This window comes from Solanum tuberosum, unplaced genomic scaffold, assembly GCF_000226075.1.
Source record: "Solanum tuberosum cultivar DM 1-3 516 R44 unplaced genomic scaffold, SolTub_3.0 scf00283, whole genome shotgun sequence".
NCBI lineage: Eukaryota > Viridiplantae > Streptophyta > Magnoliopsida > Solanales > Solanaceae > Solanum > Solanum tuberosum.
Window position 1 is genome coordinate 494,940 of NW_006239207.1, and position 14,942 is coordinate 509,881.

At 34.2% G+C, this 14,942-nt stretch overlaps 2 protein-coding genes across 2 annotated transcripts; one reads left to right on the plus strand and one right to left on the minus strand.

Annotated features, from left to right (window-relative positions):
* Positions 1 to 362: 362 nt before the first annotated feature.
* LOC102584550 (sec1 family domain-containing protein MIP3) lies at positions 363 to 9,545 on the plus strand. The gene is made up of 7 exons (XM_006358907.2): positions 363 to 550; positions 2,601 to 2,744; positions 3,423 to 3,572; positions 5,629 to 6,138; positions 7,183 to 8,718; positions 8,791 to 8,859; positions 9,278 to 9,545. Exons 1-7 carry the CDS (start codon positions 503 to 505, stop codon positions 9,404 to 9,406), a joined length of 2,586 nt encoding a protein of 861 aa, XP_006358969.1. The 5' UTR covers positions 363 to 502; the 3' UTR covers positions 9,407 to 9,545.
* An 865-nt stretch (positions 9,546 to 10,410) lies between these two features.
* On the minus strand, positions 10,411 to 11,849 carry LOC107062920 (transcriptional corepressor LEUNIG-like). Its single transcript, XM_015314160.1, has 4 exons — positions 11,763 to 11,849; positions 10,999 to 11,115; positions 10,709 to 10,906; positions 10,411 to 10,608 (listed from the first exon to the last, which is right to left on the minus strand). The coding sequence occupies exons 1-4, from the start codon at positions 11,847 to 11,849 to the stop codon at positions 10,459 to 10,461; spliced, it is 552 nt and encodes a 183-aa protein (XP_015169646.1). The 3' UTR covers positions 10,411 to 10,458.
* Positions 11,850 to 14,942: the final 3,093 nt, after the last annotated feature.

Here is a 14,942-nt window from a genome sequence, read left to right on the forward strand (position 1 = left end):
TATATATATATATATATACATACATAATAATGTTGATACAATGAAGTATACATTACAGATGATTTTTTTCAATCCCAACTAGTTCAAATACCCTCTAATCAGTTCCAAAGTTTAGATGTGATCTCCTCTCAATATTTCAACTTTCGAGTCTTTTGATTTAATTTCATCCGAAACGCTTCAAGTTTGACACGTTAATTTTTAAAGTCGAACTTTTGTCTAATTTTCCGTTACTATATCCAACTTCGAACTTGTATATTTAAAGTTTGAAACTTTAGACCAATTTTGATGCGACTAAACTTTAAAAACTTTATTAAATTTGGCTATTAATTAAATAGAGCATCTATTTTCCACATCACAAGAGAGAGCCCACTAGAAGCCCAGCGGGTCCGTGATTATGCTGCGTTCACAATCCAGTTGATCCGGGCCATCGAACTGTGATTGAAGTGAAATTCGCCGGAAATATATCTTGCTCCGGCACCGGCTACATCGCGTGAGAGGAATTATGGCGACGGTTGATGTGATCAAGTGTTGTATGGATTCCATTAGACAAGTGAGTATTCTCTCAATCCCGGAGTATTTTCCCGTTAATCATACATTGTTCAATTTATTAAAATTGTCAAGTTTGAATTGTTTACTCAGTTCTACTACTGATCAAATTGAGCAGTCGCAAATTTATCTGCTTTGAAGGTTGAACTGCATCGCTAGAATTTAGGGAGGAAATGATTTTTAGGAATTGATATCTAAGTAGCTAAGGAGTTCAGGCTAGTGTCTAACCATGCTAAAGAGATCACGAATTTCTTTGTTTTATGAATATTTTGGTTATATCAACTGTGCTTCAATCCCAAACTAAATTGTATAGGCTACATGATTCCTCTATATCCATTCTGCTCTGTTATAGGCCCAAAGATTCTGAGATTCATCATAATATGTACATCAGTACTCGGACCGATAGTCGTTATGCTTTTCTCATAGGCAGATATAATGCTCCAAAATCTTTTTTTGAAACATATATTTTGTTTTATTGATTGACATTCAGTCACTCGACTATCCTATTGGGTACCCTGATCCTCCCACTAACACCAACAAGGTAATTTACATGCAGAAAAATCACCTAAATTCTGGTTTTGTTGGGATTCTAACCATTTTCTTTTGTGATCCTCATTCCAGTCTTTTCAACTGCGAAGCCACACACATGGATGTTAATAGTGCCTGAAAGTTTTATAATACTTTGGAGAATAGATTGAGGGAGAACTTTGAATTCATGACATGTAGATTTTACATGTTCTACTTTATGTTATGCTTGTGAGGTTTTCTATTTGGTCGGTTGACTACATGATAAATAAAATGCAAGGGAGGAAGAAGGATAGTTTCGTGTTAATTTGTGATGGTAGATTATATTGGTAGAAATAGCTAAACTCAACAATCACTTCTCCAATTTTATTATTATTGTCTTCTTATGTTTAAGAAGGAACAACGTTGATACCCTATTTTTTCCCTTTCTAATTACCGAGGAAACTCCAGGTCGCATATACTTAAAGCGAAGGAAAAAGGTCATATTCATTTAATGCCGTTTCTTTTCCGATAGAATTTAGAAAAGAAACATATCCTTATAATGAGTGTTACATAGATTCAAATGATAAAATTAATGGTTGATCATACAAGATTAAAAAAGATTAAAGTTGACAATATTTGTCGGAAGGTGCAAGTAATACACATAGATCACTTGAGGTGGTTTAGTCATGTTCTACATTGGCCTCTGGAGCTAAAATTACATGGAAGGAAGTTGTCTCGAAGGATTCACAATCTCTTGGGGTCCATGCAGACCTAGCGAAAAATAGGACTAACATGGAAGAACAAGATCTATATAGGCGATACCAATTAGTTGGTATAATTGTTGTTACACTTTAGGCATGCTAGTCTATTTACTTTAGGTCCAATGTTTTTGAGGAGTCTTAGTCTGGTCATCTATGGAAGAAAATATTATTAATAGTGCTTCTTAATTTATTTTTAATCTAATTTTTATGTAACATCATACTTCGATAAACTTAAATGGAGCAACATGGGCAACGAAGATTCATATAGCCGATCCCTACTTGTTTTGGGTTGAAGCCTCGTAATTGTAGCTCTTGTTGTTGTTATTATGATAGATTCTAGAATGTGATGAAAATTTAATCTAGTCTCTTTACCTTCTCTTCTAATAAAATATCCAGAAAATTAGAGAATTAGGTCAACTCTACTTTTATAGAAGGCAAAATAGTTTATATGTTATTTCTCTTCTGTTTTTCCTCACCTATGTACTTTTTTTCTAAAAACTATTTTATTGCATGGGGGGAAGGGGGAGGGGAGGAAAGGGGAAGGGAATGCTATCACTACTGGGGTTTGAACTCTCCACCTCAACTGTGGAAGGCAGGGAGCTCACCAAGTGAGCGAGTCCTCACCTGTACTAATCTATATAATAAGCAAAAGGCACTTCTGTACTTGTGTAGTTACTGGAACTTTTCTTTGAAGGCAGCATGGTGAATGATTTTAACTTGATTTTTCTCCTGAATTTTGGGGAGCAATTAGTCAACTTAAAACTTTTTCTATATCTTTTTTTGCAGATATCAGATGAAATTAGAGATGCCATAATTTATCTGGATGCAGGGTGTACCGAAAGCTTTGAATATGTTGGAGCATTCTCTCTGTTTTTGGAGCTTGGTGCACATGCCATTTGCAGCTTGGAGAAAATGTCTCCTCTTGATAAGGTAACAATAGCTATACTTATTTTAGTTGAGTTGGAATTTGTTGCTTGAATTATCTTTTAGTTAATATCATGATATAGTTTAAGTTGCATAATCACAGATGCGCACCAAACTCCGTAAGTAGTAGGCTAGTAGCTTCACTTCACATTGGAAAAGGAAACATGATATGCTTCCACTTCAGGAGAAGTAGTTTGTGTTTGAAAACTGCATGTTATTGTTATGTGTCCTAAATGTAATATGATTGTAAATATTTAGTTTGAATTGTCATGAAGAATTCCTAACTCAGCGTTAACAATTGCTTGTGAAAAAAATAAAGGAAGTCCTCATTAAGAGTTGAAAAAAAAGAAGCTGTAGGCTTTATTCTCTTTTCTCTCTCTCCCCCCCTCCCAAAAAAAAAAAAAGGAGAGGGAAAACATTGATTGATTTTGTATTAACAAAAAATAGCTCCTTGAGAATAGTTAAGGAACGTATCACTTACTGTGAATCATGCACATGGCTAGCGTGTAAGCATCTGCAGTAGATTATTGGACAGAATGTTAAAGTGTTCATAAAATTCTTACTACGAAGAAAAGAAAACTGCTATATATATACACAACCACAAAAAAGGAGCCTCTTGTATTGATTCTTTTCCAGTTTTTGATCTACCTTTGATTGAACCAGTCGTCAATGTCTTCCTTGTAGGTGGTTGATTGGAATTTGACTTCTGGGCCTGCAAAAAAAATTGTTGTCATCACGTCACGGCTTCTAAGTGATGCACATAGATACATTTTACGTTGCCTGAGTGCATTTCAGACTCTCTGCAGCTGTGCTATATTTACATGCATTTCAGAGGTACTTTTTGTGCCCGTGGATAAAATGTTCTTCTGAGATTTTCTACTCATTAAATTCGATAGTGATACCTGATATATATTGGTTGTATTACCTGTTGTTTTGCTTACATCAACCACATTATTCTTTATTAAAAGATAATATACATATATCCATCCATTACGTCTGAATCAATTTTAAGCTTTAGGAAAAATGGGAGACATGCAGATCTTTCTTGGTTGGTACTCAGTATATATGTCTCTATGAAAATAGAATAACTTACTGTAAGATTTTTAACTTTTATATGTATGCTCGTCCAGAATTTCATGCAGATTCTCTTTCCTGTTCCTTTACAAGAAAAAATGACAACAACATACCCAATGTAGTCTCACAAAGTGGGGTCTAGGGAGGGTAGAGTGTACGCAGACCTTATCTCTACCTCAAGCAAGGTAGATAGGTTGTTTCTGATAGACCCCTGACTCAAGGAAAAAGACAATAGTAGCAGGAGCAGCCCAAAGCAGTTCAGAAGAAGAAATAATGAAAGTACAAGAAACAATAGAACAAGAGTACTATTACTCATATGATATAATAAGCTACACAACACTGGACTACCCACTAACATTCTATCTAATCCATGTCCTTCATATCCAATCTAAGGTCATGTCCTCGGTAAGCTGCAGCTGGGTCATGTCCTCAGTAAGCAGCAGCTGGGTCATGTCCTGTCTAATTACCTTTCCCATTACTTCTTCAGTCTACAACCACCTCTCCTGAAATCATCCATGACCAACCTCTCACATCGGGACAATCCGTACACCTCCTCTTCACATGCCCGAACCATCTCAGTCTGGCCTCTCACATTTTGTCCTCCATTGAAGCCACTCTCGCCTTGTCCTGGATAGCTTCATTTCTAATCTTATCCTTCCTAGTATGGTCAGACATCCATCTCAGCATATTTCAACCACTTTCATCTTCTGAACGTGATAATTCTCAATTGACCAACACTCCACTCCATACAACAATGCCGTTCTAATTAATTGAAGGTGAGACTACTAGATGTTATCTCAAGATATATTTGTCATTATGTACTCTGATTGTGAATGAAAGGATAGTCATATTGTTATTGAAATATCCATCTCAGCATATTTCAACCACTTTCATCTTCTGAACGTGATAATTCTCAATTGACCAACACTCCACTCCATACAACAATGCCGTTCTAATTAATTGAAGGTGAAACTACTAGATGTTATCTCAAGATATATTTGTCATTATGTACTCTGATTGTGAATGAAAGGATAGTCATATTGTTATTGAAATGTGTTGTGGCCAAGGTTAGTTTGTCCTCTTGGTCTTAGTAGGACAAAAGAAAGCTTCCAAGCACTGCTAAGTGAAGGTACTGAGCATATTACCTTCACTTAGGGGGGTTCGGCAGAGAATACAGGATGGATAGAAAAGTTTCAATGGAAATCATTTTCTTTCATCCACGAGTGGCTTCCCCATTCTAGATGAAATTTGCTGGTCACCACAACTATAACTTAATTTGTTTAGTTTCACTGAACTCAGTGTTAGACTATTTGTAAGGCCATGTTTTCAAGTTAGTTACAGATATAATGGAAAATTACTTCTAGCCAGGATAACGTCTTTTTCTTCTGACCTTATTTCATGTTATTGATGGTCTGTCTCTTTGTAATCACTGTGTCACTTTTCTATTAGTTGCGAACATAGGTTGTCAATAAATCCTGATGAAGCTAATGTATCAAATAAGTTCAATATTGGCACTGGAGTTGCTTGTCATATCAAATACTCTCGGTTCACCAACAGATCTCAATCAAAGAAGGCTGCACTGTGAACTGAAAGTACTTTTATCTGTTTTAAGAAATTTAGTCTAGTGCTTTTGGACTAATGTCCTACTGCAATGATTTCGAGGTTGTCTATTTTACTGGTATATGTTAGGTCTTAAATATGTCATTGGCATTCCCACCCAATGTACATAGGAAATTGTCACTTAATAGCTTCTTGTATGATCAATCTGCAATGTCTTACCTCAATTTAAGTGTATGCCCAAATTCACTTATTTCAGACAGGTCACTCAGCATATCCTGAATCACCTTTAGGACCGGATGCATATCGTGAATATGAATCTTTGCTTGTCCAAGATTATGAGGAGCTTGCCAGAAAGTTTCTGATGAACTCTAGTCATACCGGAGAAAGCATAGTAAAGGAAAGTACGTCCGCTGAAGATGAAGGATGGTCACAATTAACCACCAGGGAAGAGGAGCCTTTTAATTTCAGTTCTGTTGCAAGTGCACAAAATTCATATGAAGACAGTGTAATTGACCGGACCGAAGATGTACGGAAAAAGTTGAAAGTTTCTGTGCATCACTTCCCTCTGGTCTTGTGTCCTTTTTCACCTAGATTCTTTGTCTTGCCTTCAGAAGGATCAGTTGCCGAAGCGTACCTATCCGCTGAACATGATAACTCTATAAGCTTTGGGTTACCTCCAATAAGTACTGGGACAACTGCTGATGGTGAGGATGTCCCTCCTGGGGCAACTCTTACCGCTCAATTTCTTTATCATCTGGCGGCAAAGGTAATCATGCTTTCACTTGTCTGAAAATTTCTTTACCGATTTTGAATGTTCTCTTCTATCGTGATTCATATATTGAAAATAAAAAAGATGTCCACCAATTGGCATCCTTGTTATCCAGAATGGTAGTGAAATTTGACTACACCTTCTCACTAACAATGTGTTTAGGATGGCATATCTCTGTCTTGGTACAAGCCTCTGCAATGCACCATTTATATGTATTGAATACTACTTGGATTATACAAAAGTACTATATAATTGGTAATTAACACACACACACACATAACAAACACTAGTTGTTGGATTCCATTATAAAAACAAAAAACAGCAGTTAGATTTAAGGATAACGGTCATTTAGCTGTAAAGTTGTAAAAAGATGAAATTCCTAAAGGAATAAACCTGCTTTCCACTGAATATTTAATTTTAATAAACAAGATTAATTAAATTAATAATAACAGATGAAAGGTACAACTAATGTTCTTTAGTTAAAAAGGGAGAATTTACCATGTATTATGCGACATTGAGCAACTTTTCCGTCTATCGGATTTTTTGTCTAATCTTACCCCCGCGGCCTTGCCATCAGGAAAGTCTCATTTTTTGCCCTTGATTCTTCAGAGCTCCAATCTGAAGTTAATGTTAAACCATAGTCAATTCAGAGGTAAATTTGGACATGTGGAGGCCACCAATTTCATGTTGGAGCTCTGTTAATGGCAAGAGAGTATGAGACAATTTGCTAATGGTAAGGGTATGAAAGGACCAAAGGTCTAGTGGAGGGAAAAATTGAGCAATTTCTAATAGTATTTATAGGATCAAGCTTGGACCTTTTCTTCTTTTAAAAAACATGAGGATAAACACAATGTTAAGCTCTTTGTGGAAATAAAAGGTAAATAGTGGGACATTTTCATTTAGAAAGTAAAAATGTATCGCAATAATCTATTATGGATTTTGAACAACTGATATATTGAATTGCAATCGTGTTATCTATGTTTTTTTTAGATTTTGCCTCATTCAGCCTGTATTTTGAAAGCTAATTTATTCAATTTGTAGATGGACCTGAAATTTGAGATATTTTCCCTGGGTGATGTTTCAAAAACTGTTGGAAAGCTTCTAACAGACATGTCAAGTCTTTATGATGTCGGTCGACGTAAGAGATCTGCAGGGCTATTACTCATTGACCGCACTCTTGACCTTCTTACTCCATGCTATCATGGGGATTCACTTGTGGATCAAATGTTTTCATCATTGCCTCACAGAGAACGGATGGCATCCTTGAGTCAATCTAAAAGCTCCCAAAGCCAGGTTAAACTTGGCCCTGCTTACTTGCAACGTTCTCCCCTCACCGTTCAGATACCACTTAATAATTTCCTAAGAGAGGATACTTCAAGTTCTTACAACTTTCAGCTGGTGGAAAGCGTTGAAGCATTTCTCCGTGGTTGGAATTCAAGAGACTCAACTTCTCAGATGGTTGAGTTGGTGAATTTTAGCACTAAACTTAGTGGTGAAATGTCCTCACAAGATTTTCAGAGTGACCTTTGTGGTTCTTTCGTCTCTACGGAAAATTTTCATGGAACACCGTACCTAGAAGCCATACTAGAGCGAAGAACAAAAGATGGGGCTGTGCTGATCAAGAAATGGCTGCAAGAAAGCTTACGTCGAGAAAATATATCATTGAATGCAAAAATCCGTCCTGGTTATGCTTCAAAATCAGATCTGCAGACTATGGTTAAGGCATTAGCTAAAAGCCAGTCATTGCTGGCGAAAAACAAAGGAATTATCCAGCTAGCAGCAGCAGCACTATCTGCATTAGATGAATCACATAGTGCTAAATGGGATGCATTTAGCAGTGCTGAGAAGATACTGAACGTAAATGCTGGGGACACAAGCCAAAGTCTTGCTGCTCAAATTAGTGATCTCATAAATAAAAGTGCGTTAGTTAGTTCACAGGGTAATAATAAGATGGATGCTCAACGGGGGCTTCTTACTCTACAAGATGCTCTGCTACTCACAGTTGTTGGATATATATTGGCAGGTGAGAATTTCCCATCTTCTGGGACTGTTGGTCCTTTCTCTTGGCAAGAGGAACATTTTATGAAAGAAGCAATTGTTGATGCGATTGTTGAGAACCCAACAGTTGCGAAATTAAAGTTTCTGAAAGGTTTAACTCAGGATCTAGAAGCCAACTTTAACAGAAAATCAGAAGAGAAGAAGGAAGATCTTTCTAATACCGAAAGCATTGATTTTGATGATGACGATTGGGGTAGTTGGGGTGATGAAGATTCTGGAAAAGATAAAAGAAAAGAGCAAGTGTATGATGACATGCAATTAAAGTTAGAATTACGTGATAGGGTGGATAATCTATTCAAATTCTTTCACAAATTGTCCAGCTTAAAAAAGAATGTTTCATTCAGAGAGTGGTCACAGTCTCTGAGTAAGTTCAATGATGATCCTTACTCAAACAAAGGACTGCTTTATAAAGTGCTATCAAGGGTGTTAGATAAGCATGAAGTACCTGGCTTAGAGTATCATTCATCTACTGTTGGCCGCCTATTCAAAAGCGGGTTTGGGAGATTCGGCCTTGGGCAGGTATGATTCAATTAGATATCAATATTTTCATTGCTAGCCTAAGTTGCTGATGTGATTCTGGAATTTTTGCAGGCTAAACCAAGTCTAGCAGATCACGATGTTATTCTCGTGTTTGTTGTGGGAGGCATAAATGGTGTAGAGGTTTGTTTTCCTTGAACTCTTCAGTGCATTTCATGTATCTGCTTTCATTTTGGTTTAATGAATTTGCAACGCACATATGCAACAACGGTTAAGATATTAGTTAATAAAGCGAAAAGACTATAAAACACTGCTAGTATGCTCGTTGATGGGCAACCAAGAGTGTGGCCTAGTTGTCAATGAAGTGGTTGAGAACCCTGAGGTCTTAGGTTCTAAACTCATCGGAGACAAAAAACACTAGGTGATTCTTCTCATCTGTCCTAGCATTGGTGGACAGAGTTACTTGACATCGTTGATGCTATATGAAATAACAGTCCCTCCTTGTTCTATCACTATAAAACACTGTTATCCTTTCTCTTTCAATTGAAGTATGCTCGTTGGTGCTACGTGAAATAACAATCCCTCCTTGTTCTATCAATAGGTTCGAGAAGCTCAGGAGGCATTATCCGAGAGCAACAGGCCTGAAGTCGAATTAATTTTAGGTGGAACAACTTTTCTTACACCTAAAGATATGTTTGAACTACTGCTGGGTGATTATTGTTGTGTTTAAGGCTGTGTAGCTTTCTAGTTTTGTTATGTAAAATTTAAGATGAATAGTTGTGTCTAATATCTGATATTTAGAGAACATAATTTTTCCTTAATGTAAACAGTATTGCAATTTATATGATTTTCAATATATTTTTCGTATACTTCCTAATAAAAAAGAAAGACAATTGTTGTCAACAAAGGAGTCAATTTGCACCCTATATTTTATTGTCTTATTTGCATCCTATATAACTTTAAAGATGAAGAGATACATTTATTAGAGGTAGAAAAAAAGTTGCGATTCAAAAAGAGTCAAATTGTTATTTTCATTCAATTCAATTAACTTTCACTATATTCAGGTAAAACTCAATATAAAACTTCAGTTACAAAATATTTGTTATTGAAAATTTTAGAACTTTTCACTTAAAAAACGAGAGAATAAAAAACACGATAAAAAAGGAAAAAGATATATAAGGTCACCTTCCTTGATATGAGATACAACCTCATTGATGGGTATGTGTTGTATTATTTTAATGAAGACAGTGTTTAATAATATTATATCGTTCTCCATAGTTATATAATGTCACACAGTTATAATTTGAATGATAAATCTATAGGAAAAAGTAGGGTACGGAATAGAGCTACAAAGAAAAGGTAGGATAAAAGATGAAATATAATTATTCAGCAATCAATGAAGACAAAATGAGAAAGAAAATTTTAAGGTAACGATACGATCACACCAAGTCAATCGTTACATAAAATAGGTCTTTTCATCATTACCTAACGATGAATTTAAACAATACGATACAAATAAAATTTAAGTAACAATCCAAACAAACATTGTAATTAAATTACCAACACAATCCAATCCAATGGGTAGCAACCATCCAAACAAGGGATAAGTTATTGATGCAATTTTGATAAGAAAACAAAAATACTGTAAGTTTTGGGTCGTGGATTGCCCATGTGGACCGATCCAATCCAACTTTCAAACAATTCATTTTGATAGAAAAATCAAAAACTTCCGCCACAAGGTACACAAGCCATCGATTTTGCTCCGAATTTCTCACAGATACATTATGACCATATCTTGATCCATCGATCATGACTCACTGAAGCTATAATACCTTTACCACGTAAACCTGCTAATGAAGAAATTATACCATCATGTGCTCTATATGATGAAGTTATGTTTGCTTTACACATTGGATTCCACAACTCCAAAACCTGCAAAAACATTTGACATGTATCAAATAGGGTCAAATAAAAAGTTATTAATTCTTCGAGAGGATTTAATATCTAAAACATTCTAAGGTTACGAATATACCTTATTAGAACCAATCACCAACGCTAGAATTCGGCCTGGGTGATAAATGCAGGATTGAAACTTATTCACACCAGAGAGCAATTCAAATATCCACATTCCTTCACGAATAGACCATATTCGTGCGCTATCTTCGCTCACTGATGCAATGTATTTTCCAGTTACGTCCCAACAGATTGAAAGAATGTTTCCATCGTGTCCCTATAAATCATAGAAAATGAAATCGCAGTTATACAATATAGTTATGCAACATGTAAGTTTGACTAATAATAAAGAATATATAAGCATTTTACTTGTAATGTTTTCTGGATGGTTTGAGTCTCAATATCAAAAATATTTATGATATTATTGGTAGAACTTGCCAAAAGGCTCCCAAGTTGAGGTTGAAATCTAACTTGTCTACTCCCTCCCTGCATTGACACGGAGTTTAAGAATAGAAATGTGTTAATACTCTATTTTTTAGACGGACTAAAAAGGAAAGTAAATCATATAAATTGAGACAGAGTAGTTAATTCTATACAAACCACTATATTTTGAAAATTGTATAGTATATATGTTGTTTAGTCTAATAAGAATATTGGTTCAAATAACATTACCAAATAAATTTTCTTTTCTAAAACATCTTTTTGCATGTATATATTCACATAATAATCCACTCTTAATCTTTAAAATCTTGAAATTGGTTGGAATAAAAAAGAAAGAAAGGTAAGAAAATTATTTACTACAATTAAATCCAGGAGTTTATGTAAAACAAATTCAACAATGATTTCAAATCAGTCAATTAAGAAATCTCTAAATTTAAATATAAACAACAAAAGCAGCTAACTATCAAATTATGAAGTCTCCACATGTTAAATAGAGGTAACGGTATATCCCGCTAGTGATATTGCTCAAGACCTGCATGATTTTAATACGCGTCACTAATTGATAAGACATGCTTACTTATATATCTGCCCAACATCTCTCCTATATTTTTATTCATATGAAACCTTTTGTCTTAAGTTGGAGCGTTACATTTAAAAGTAAAAATAAAAAAGAAGAAAATAGAGACACCAACCTTAAGACTGAGCATGCAATCACCTCCATTGACATTCCACAGTCTAATCTCATTGTTGTGATCACAAGAACTGAGAAGATCCACCATTGTTGGATGATAATCAACTGACATCACATGCCCATGATGTCCTTCAAGGTTTCTATAAGTCTTTGTTGGCTGGATAATGATAAAATGATGACATATGTACAATATCATGGTTGTAATATAGACAAATTTTAAAAAAATTGAAGAATATAATCAAACACATAGTTTACAAAACCATTGAATTTATTTTACTAGTCAGAAAGCGTAATCACATACAAAGACGAATTATACCATATAAAATCACAATCTAAAATCGTCCCTTGTTACAGATTCGTTCCAACACTCTTCGGAAAATAAATCTTTCACAAGAACTTTAAGAGAATAATTTTTTTAATTATGGAAATAGAGATTGTACCTCAGCTGCATCCCATATTTTCACAGTTTTGTCAAGAGAAGATGTTGCAAACATTGTTGAGTTTGGTCTAAAACGAATATCTGTAATATCCTGACTATGACCTTCTCTACTACTAAAATCGTTATTTCCCAAATTCCAAATCATAACCTAAAAACATAAAAAGCAATACAAATTAATTAACAAAAAAAGCTAGAGATTTAAAAAAGTGTTTTCCCATTTGACAAAAAATAAATAAGACAAACCTTATTGTCATGTCCACCAGTAGCCAAAAACTCTCCTTGTGTATTAAAGTGACAACATAAGAGCTCAATATTTGTAGCACGATAGTTATGAATATTTTTTAGAAAAAACCCTGTAAAGTAATATAAAGTCAATTATATTATGGTAATAAATTCATTTCCTCAATATAAGAACATTAAATACACAACATATCTAGGTGAATATTGACCCTAACAAAAAAATATGTACAATTCTTATATAGGATTAACTATTTTTGTTACATACCTTTTGGTTTATCTTTTTGCGTCGATACAACGATTGAATTACTTCGACCTCCAATTTCTTTCTCAACCTACAACTCAGGAATATATATTATATATATGCAAGAATAAAGTATTTGAAGATTTTATATAGAGAGACAAGAAAAAACTAAGAAAGGGAAGTTCATTCTCAAAAAAAATGATGATGTATGTTAATAGGGATGGCAAACTAATGAGTCGATTCAGGGTCAGATCGAAAATGTGTTACGTGAAAATGAATAAATTAAAATATCTAAATTGACTCATATTTTATATGGATAAATCAAATAGATATCCATATTATCCACTCTTTTAGTATGTAAACAAATAATTACAAGATTTTTTTTCTTATTCCTTTTCTCTGTTTATGGTGGTTGGTATGAAGGAAAATATTTCCTTCTTTTCCTAGAAAATATTTTTCTGATTTAACAAAAGTTTTGAATATTTTTTTCCATACAGTGTAGAAGTCATTTTTCTTAAAATAGAGGAAAATATGTTTATTTAAAAAATATTTTCCAAAAAATTAAAATTAACTAAGCATAAAAAAATTAAAATTTTAAAAAAAATATATATTTCTTTCATACTAAACACACCCTTATAGTAAGTGTACTTTTTAGAAATTCTTACACCCTTACACACTTAAGGGGAGTGCAATTAATGAATAGCCATGTATAATATGGATTGATCCATATTTAATCTGAATCGAACAGATAAATCATAAATTTTACTCATTTTACCACCCCTTTATGTCAATAACATAGCAAAATGAAAACATAATCACATGAAGGGATTCAAGAAGTTGATCTTACTAATCCCAGAGAACTCAATGGAGATTTCCTCTTTCTTCCAGTCTCCACCATAGGTTGTTTTCCCTCTCTTCTCAAAATTCTTTCAGGAGAATCCATTGTTTGTTGTTCTGCTATTTCATTCCATGAGTTTCTTTGATTTGTATCACCAAACACCTATCCAAAAAGAGAACAAAAATAAGTTCTTAATCAGTATAACATATATTTTGTCTCTTAAATACTTAAAAACGAGTATTATATTCAACTTACTCCTGCAACGTTTCCACCTTCAATGTGACTAGGAAGGAAATCTCCATCACTTGTAAGAGCATGGTAGAGCTTATTACCATAGTAATATTCAATTGCTCCCTCAGGTAAAACTACTTGTCGCGGAGATGATACAGTAGTAATTCCTGGAAATTGTTCCTCTTGAATATGCATTGTTACATTAGATGGCCATTCTTGATGAAATGCTTGTTGAATAGATGTATTATTCCCTGTAGGTACAACACAAAAGAAGATCCTTGCTATAAGATATAGTACTAAAGAAAACTCTTCGTTTGGTTGGGAACAAGTTATCCCAAGATTAGTTATCCTGGGATTAGCTATTCTGGAATAACTTATTCCATCACTATGGTATAAATGGTGGGACAAGTTATCCCAAGATTAGTTATCCTGGGATAACTTATTCCATCACTATGGTATAAATGATGGGATAAGTTATCCCAAATATGGCAACCAAACCAGATATGAAAATTTTATTAATACTTGTGTCGAAGTAATTATTTTCATTAAAGCTAAATAAGAAACAAACCTGCATCTATAAGTTCTGGTGAAGTAAGCAAAGCATTTGCAGGTACTTCAAAATCAATCTCATTCATTTCATTCATTCGTTCAGAAACCTCTAAAATTGGTTCTTTTTCCAGCCACTCTAACATATCAGGTGAAAGCGGTATGTCCATCACATTATTAGATGTATTTTCCATCGTATGATCATCAGAAGCATTTAATTGATGTGTATGAACGTTGTTAGTAACGACGTTTTCGAGTGTTGACGATACCTGAAAAAAATTACAAATCAGGTAGTATTTAGTTTGGAAATAATATATATTCATATCAATTTAAACATGAATAAGTATAGAAAAAGTTCTTGGGTAACACCTTATCAACGGATTCAACATTGAGCATAGGAACGTTTGGGTACACAAAGCTATATGCTTCATAGAATTTATTCCACCACATTTGCAGGAATGCTTCTTGAGAAGAATTGACAGCTGAAATGAATCAAAAAATCAAACAATTATTACATCAAAGTTTGATATCACATTATCACATCACTTTTTTATTCCACATGCATTAAGAATTTATTATTTCACATGCATATGAATAATAAAGGATAGTTAACACACTAAAAACCTGTTTGGATTGACTTAAAAGT

Bases quoted from the DNA above. Each gene is read 5' to 3' on its own strand.
- LOC107062920 (XM_015314160.1), bottom strand. From the start codon at position 11,849: ATGGTGGATCTTCTCAGTTCTTGTGATCACAACAATGAGATTAGACTG. The intron at 11,116-11,762 runs GTTGGTGTCTCT...GTGTCAATGCAG, and splicing joins ATTGCATGCTCAGTCTTAAG to GGAGGGAGTAGACAAGTTAG. The intron at 10,907-10,998 runs GTAAAATGCTTA...TATGATTTATAG, and splicing joins CCATCCAGAAAACATTACAA to GGACACGATGGAAACATTCT.
- LOC102584550 (XM_006358907.2), top strand. From the start codon at position 503: ATGGCGACGGTTGATGTGATCAAGTGTTGTATGGATTCCATTAGACAA. The intron at 551-2,600 runs GTGAGTATTCTC...CTTTTTTTGCAG, and splicing joins GTATGGATTCCATTAGACAA to ATATCAGATGAAATTAGAGA. The intron at 3,573-5,628 runs GTACTTTTTGTG...CACTTATTTCAG, and splicing joins TATTTACATGCATTTCAGAG to ACAGGTCACTCAGCATATCC.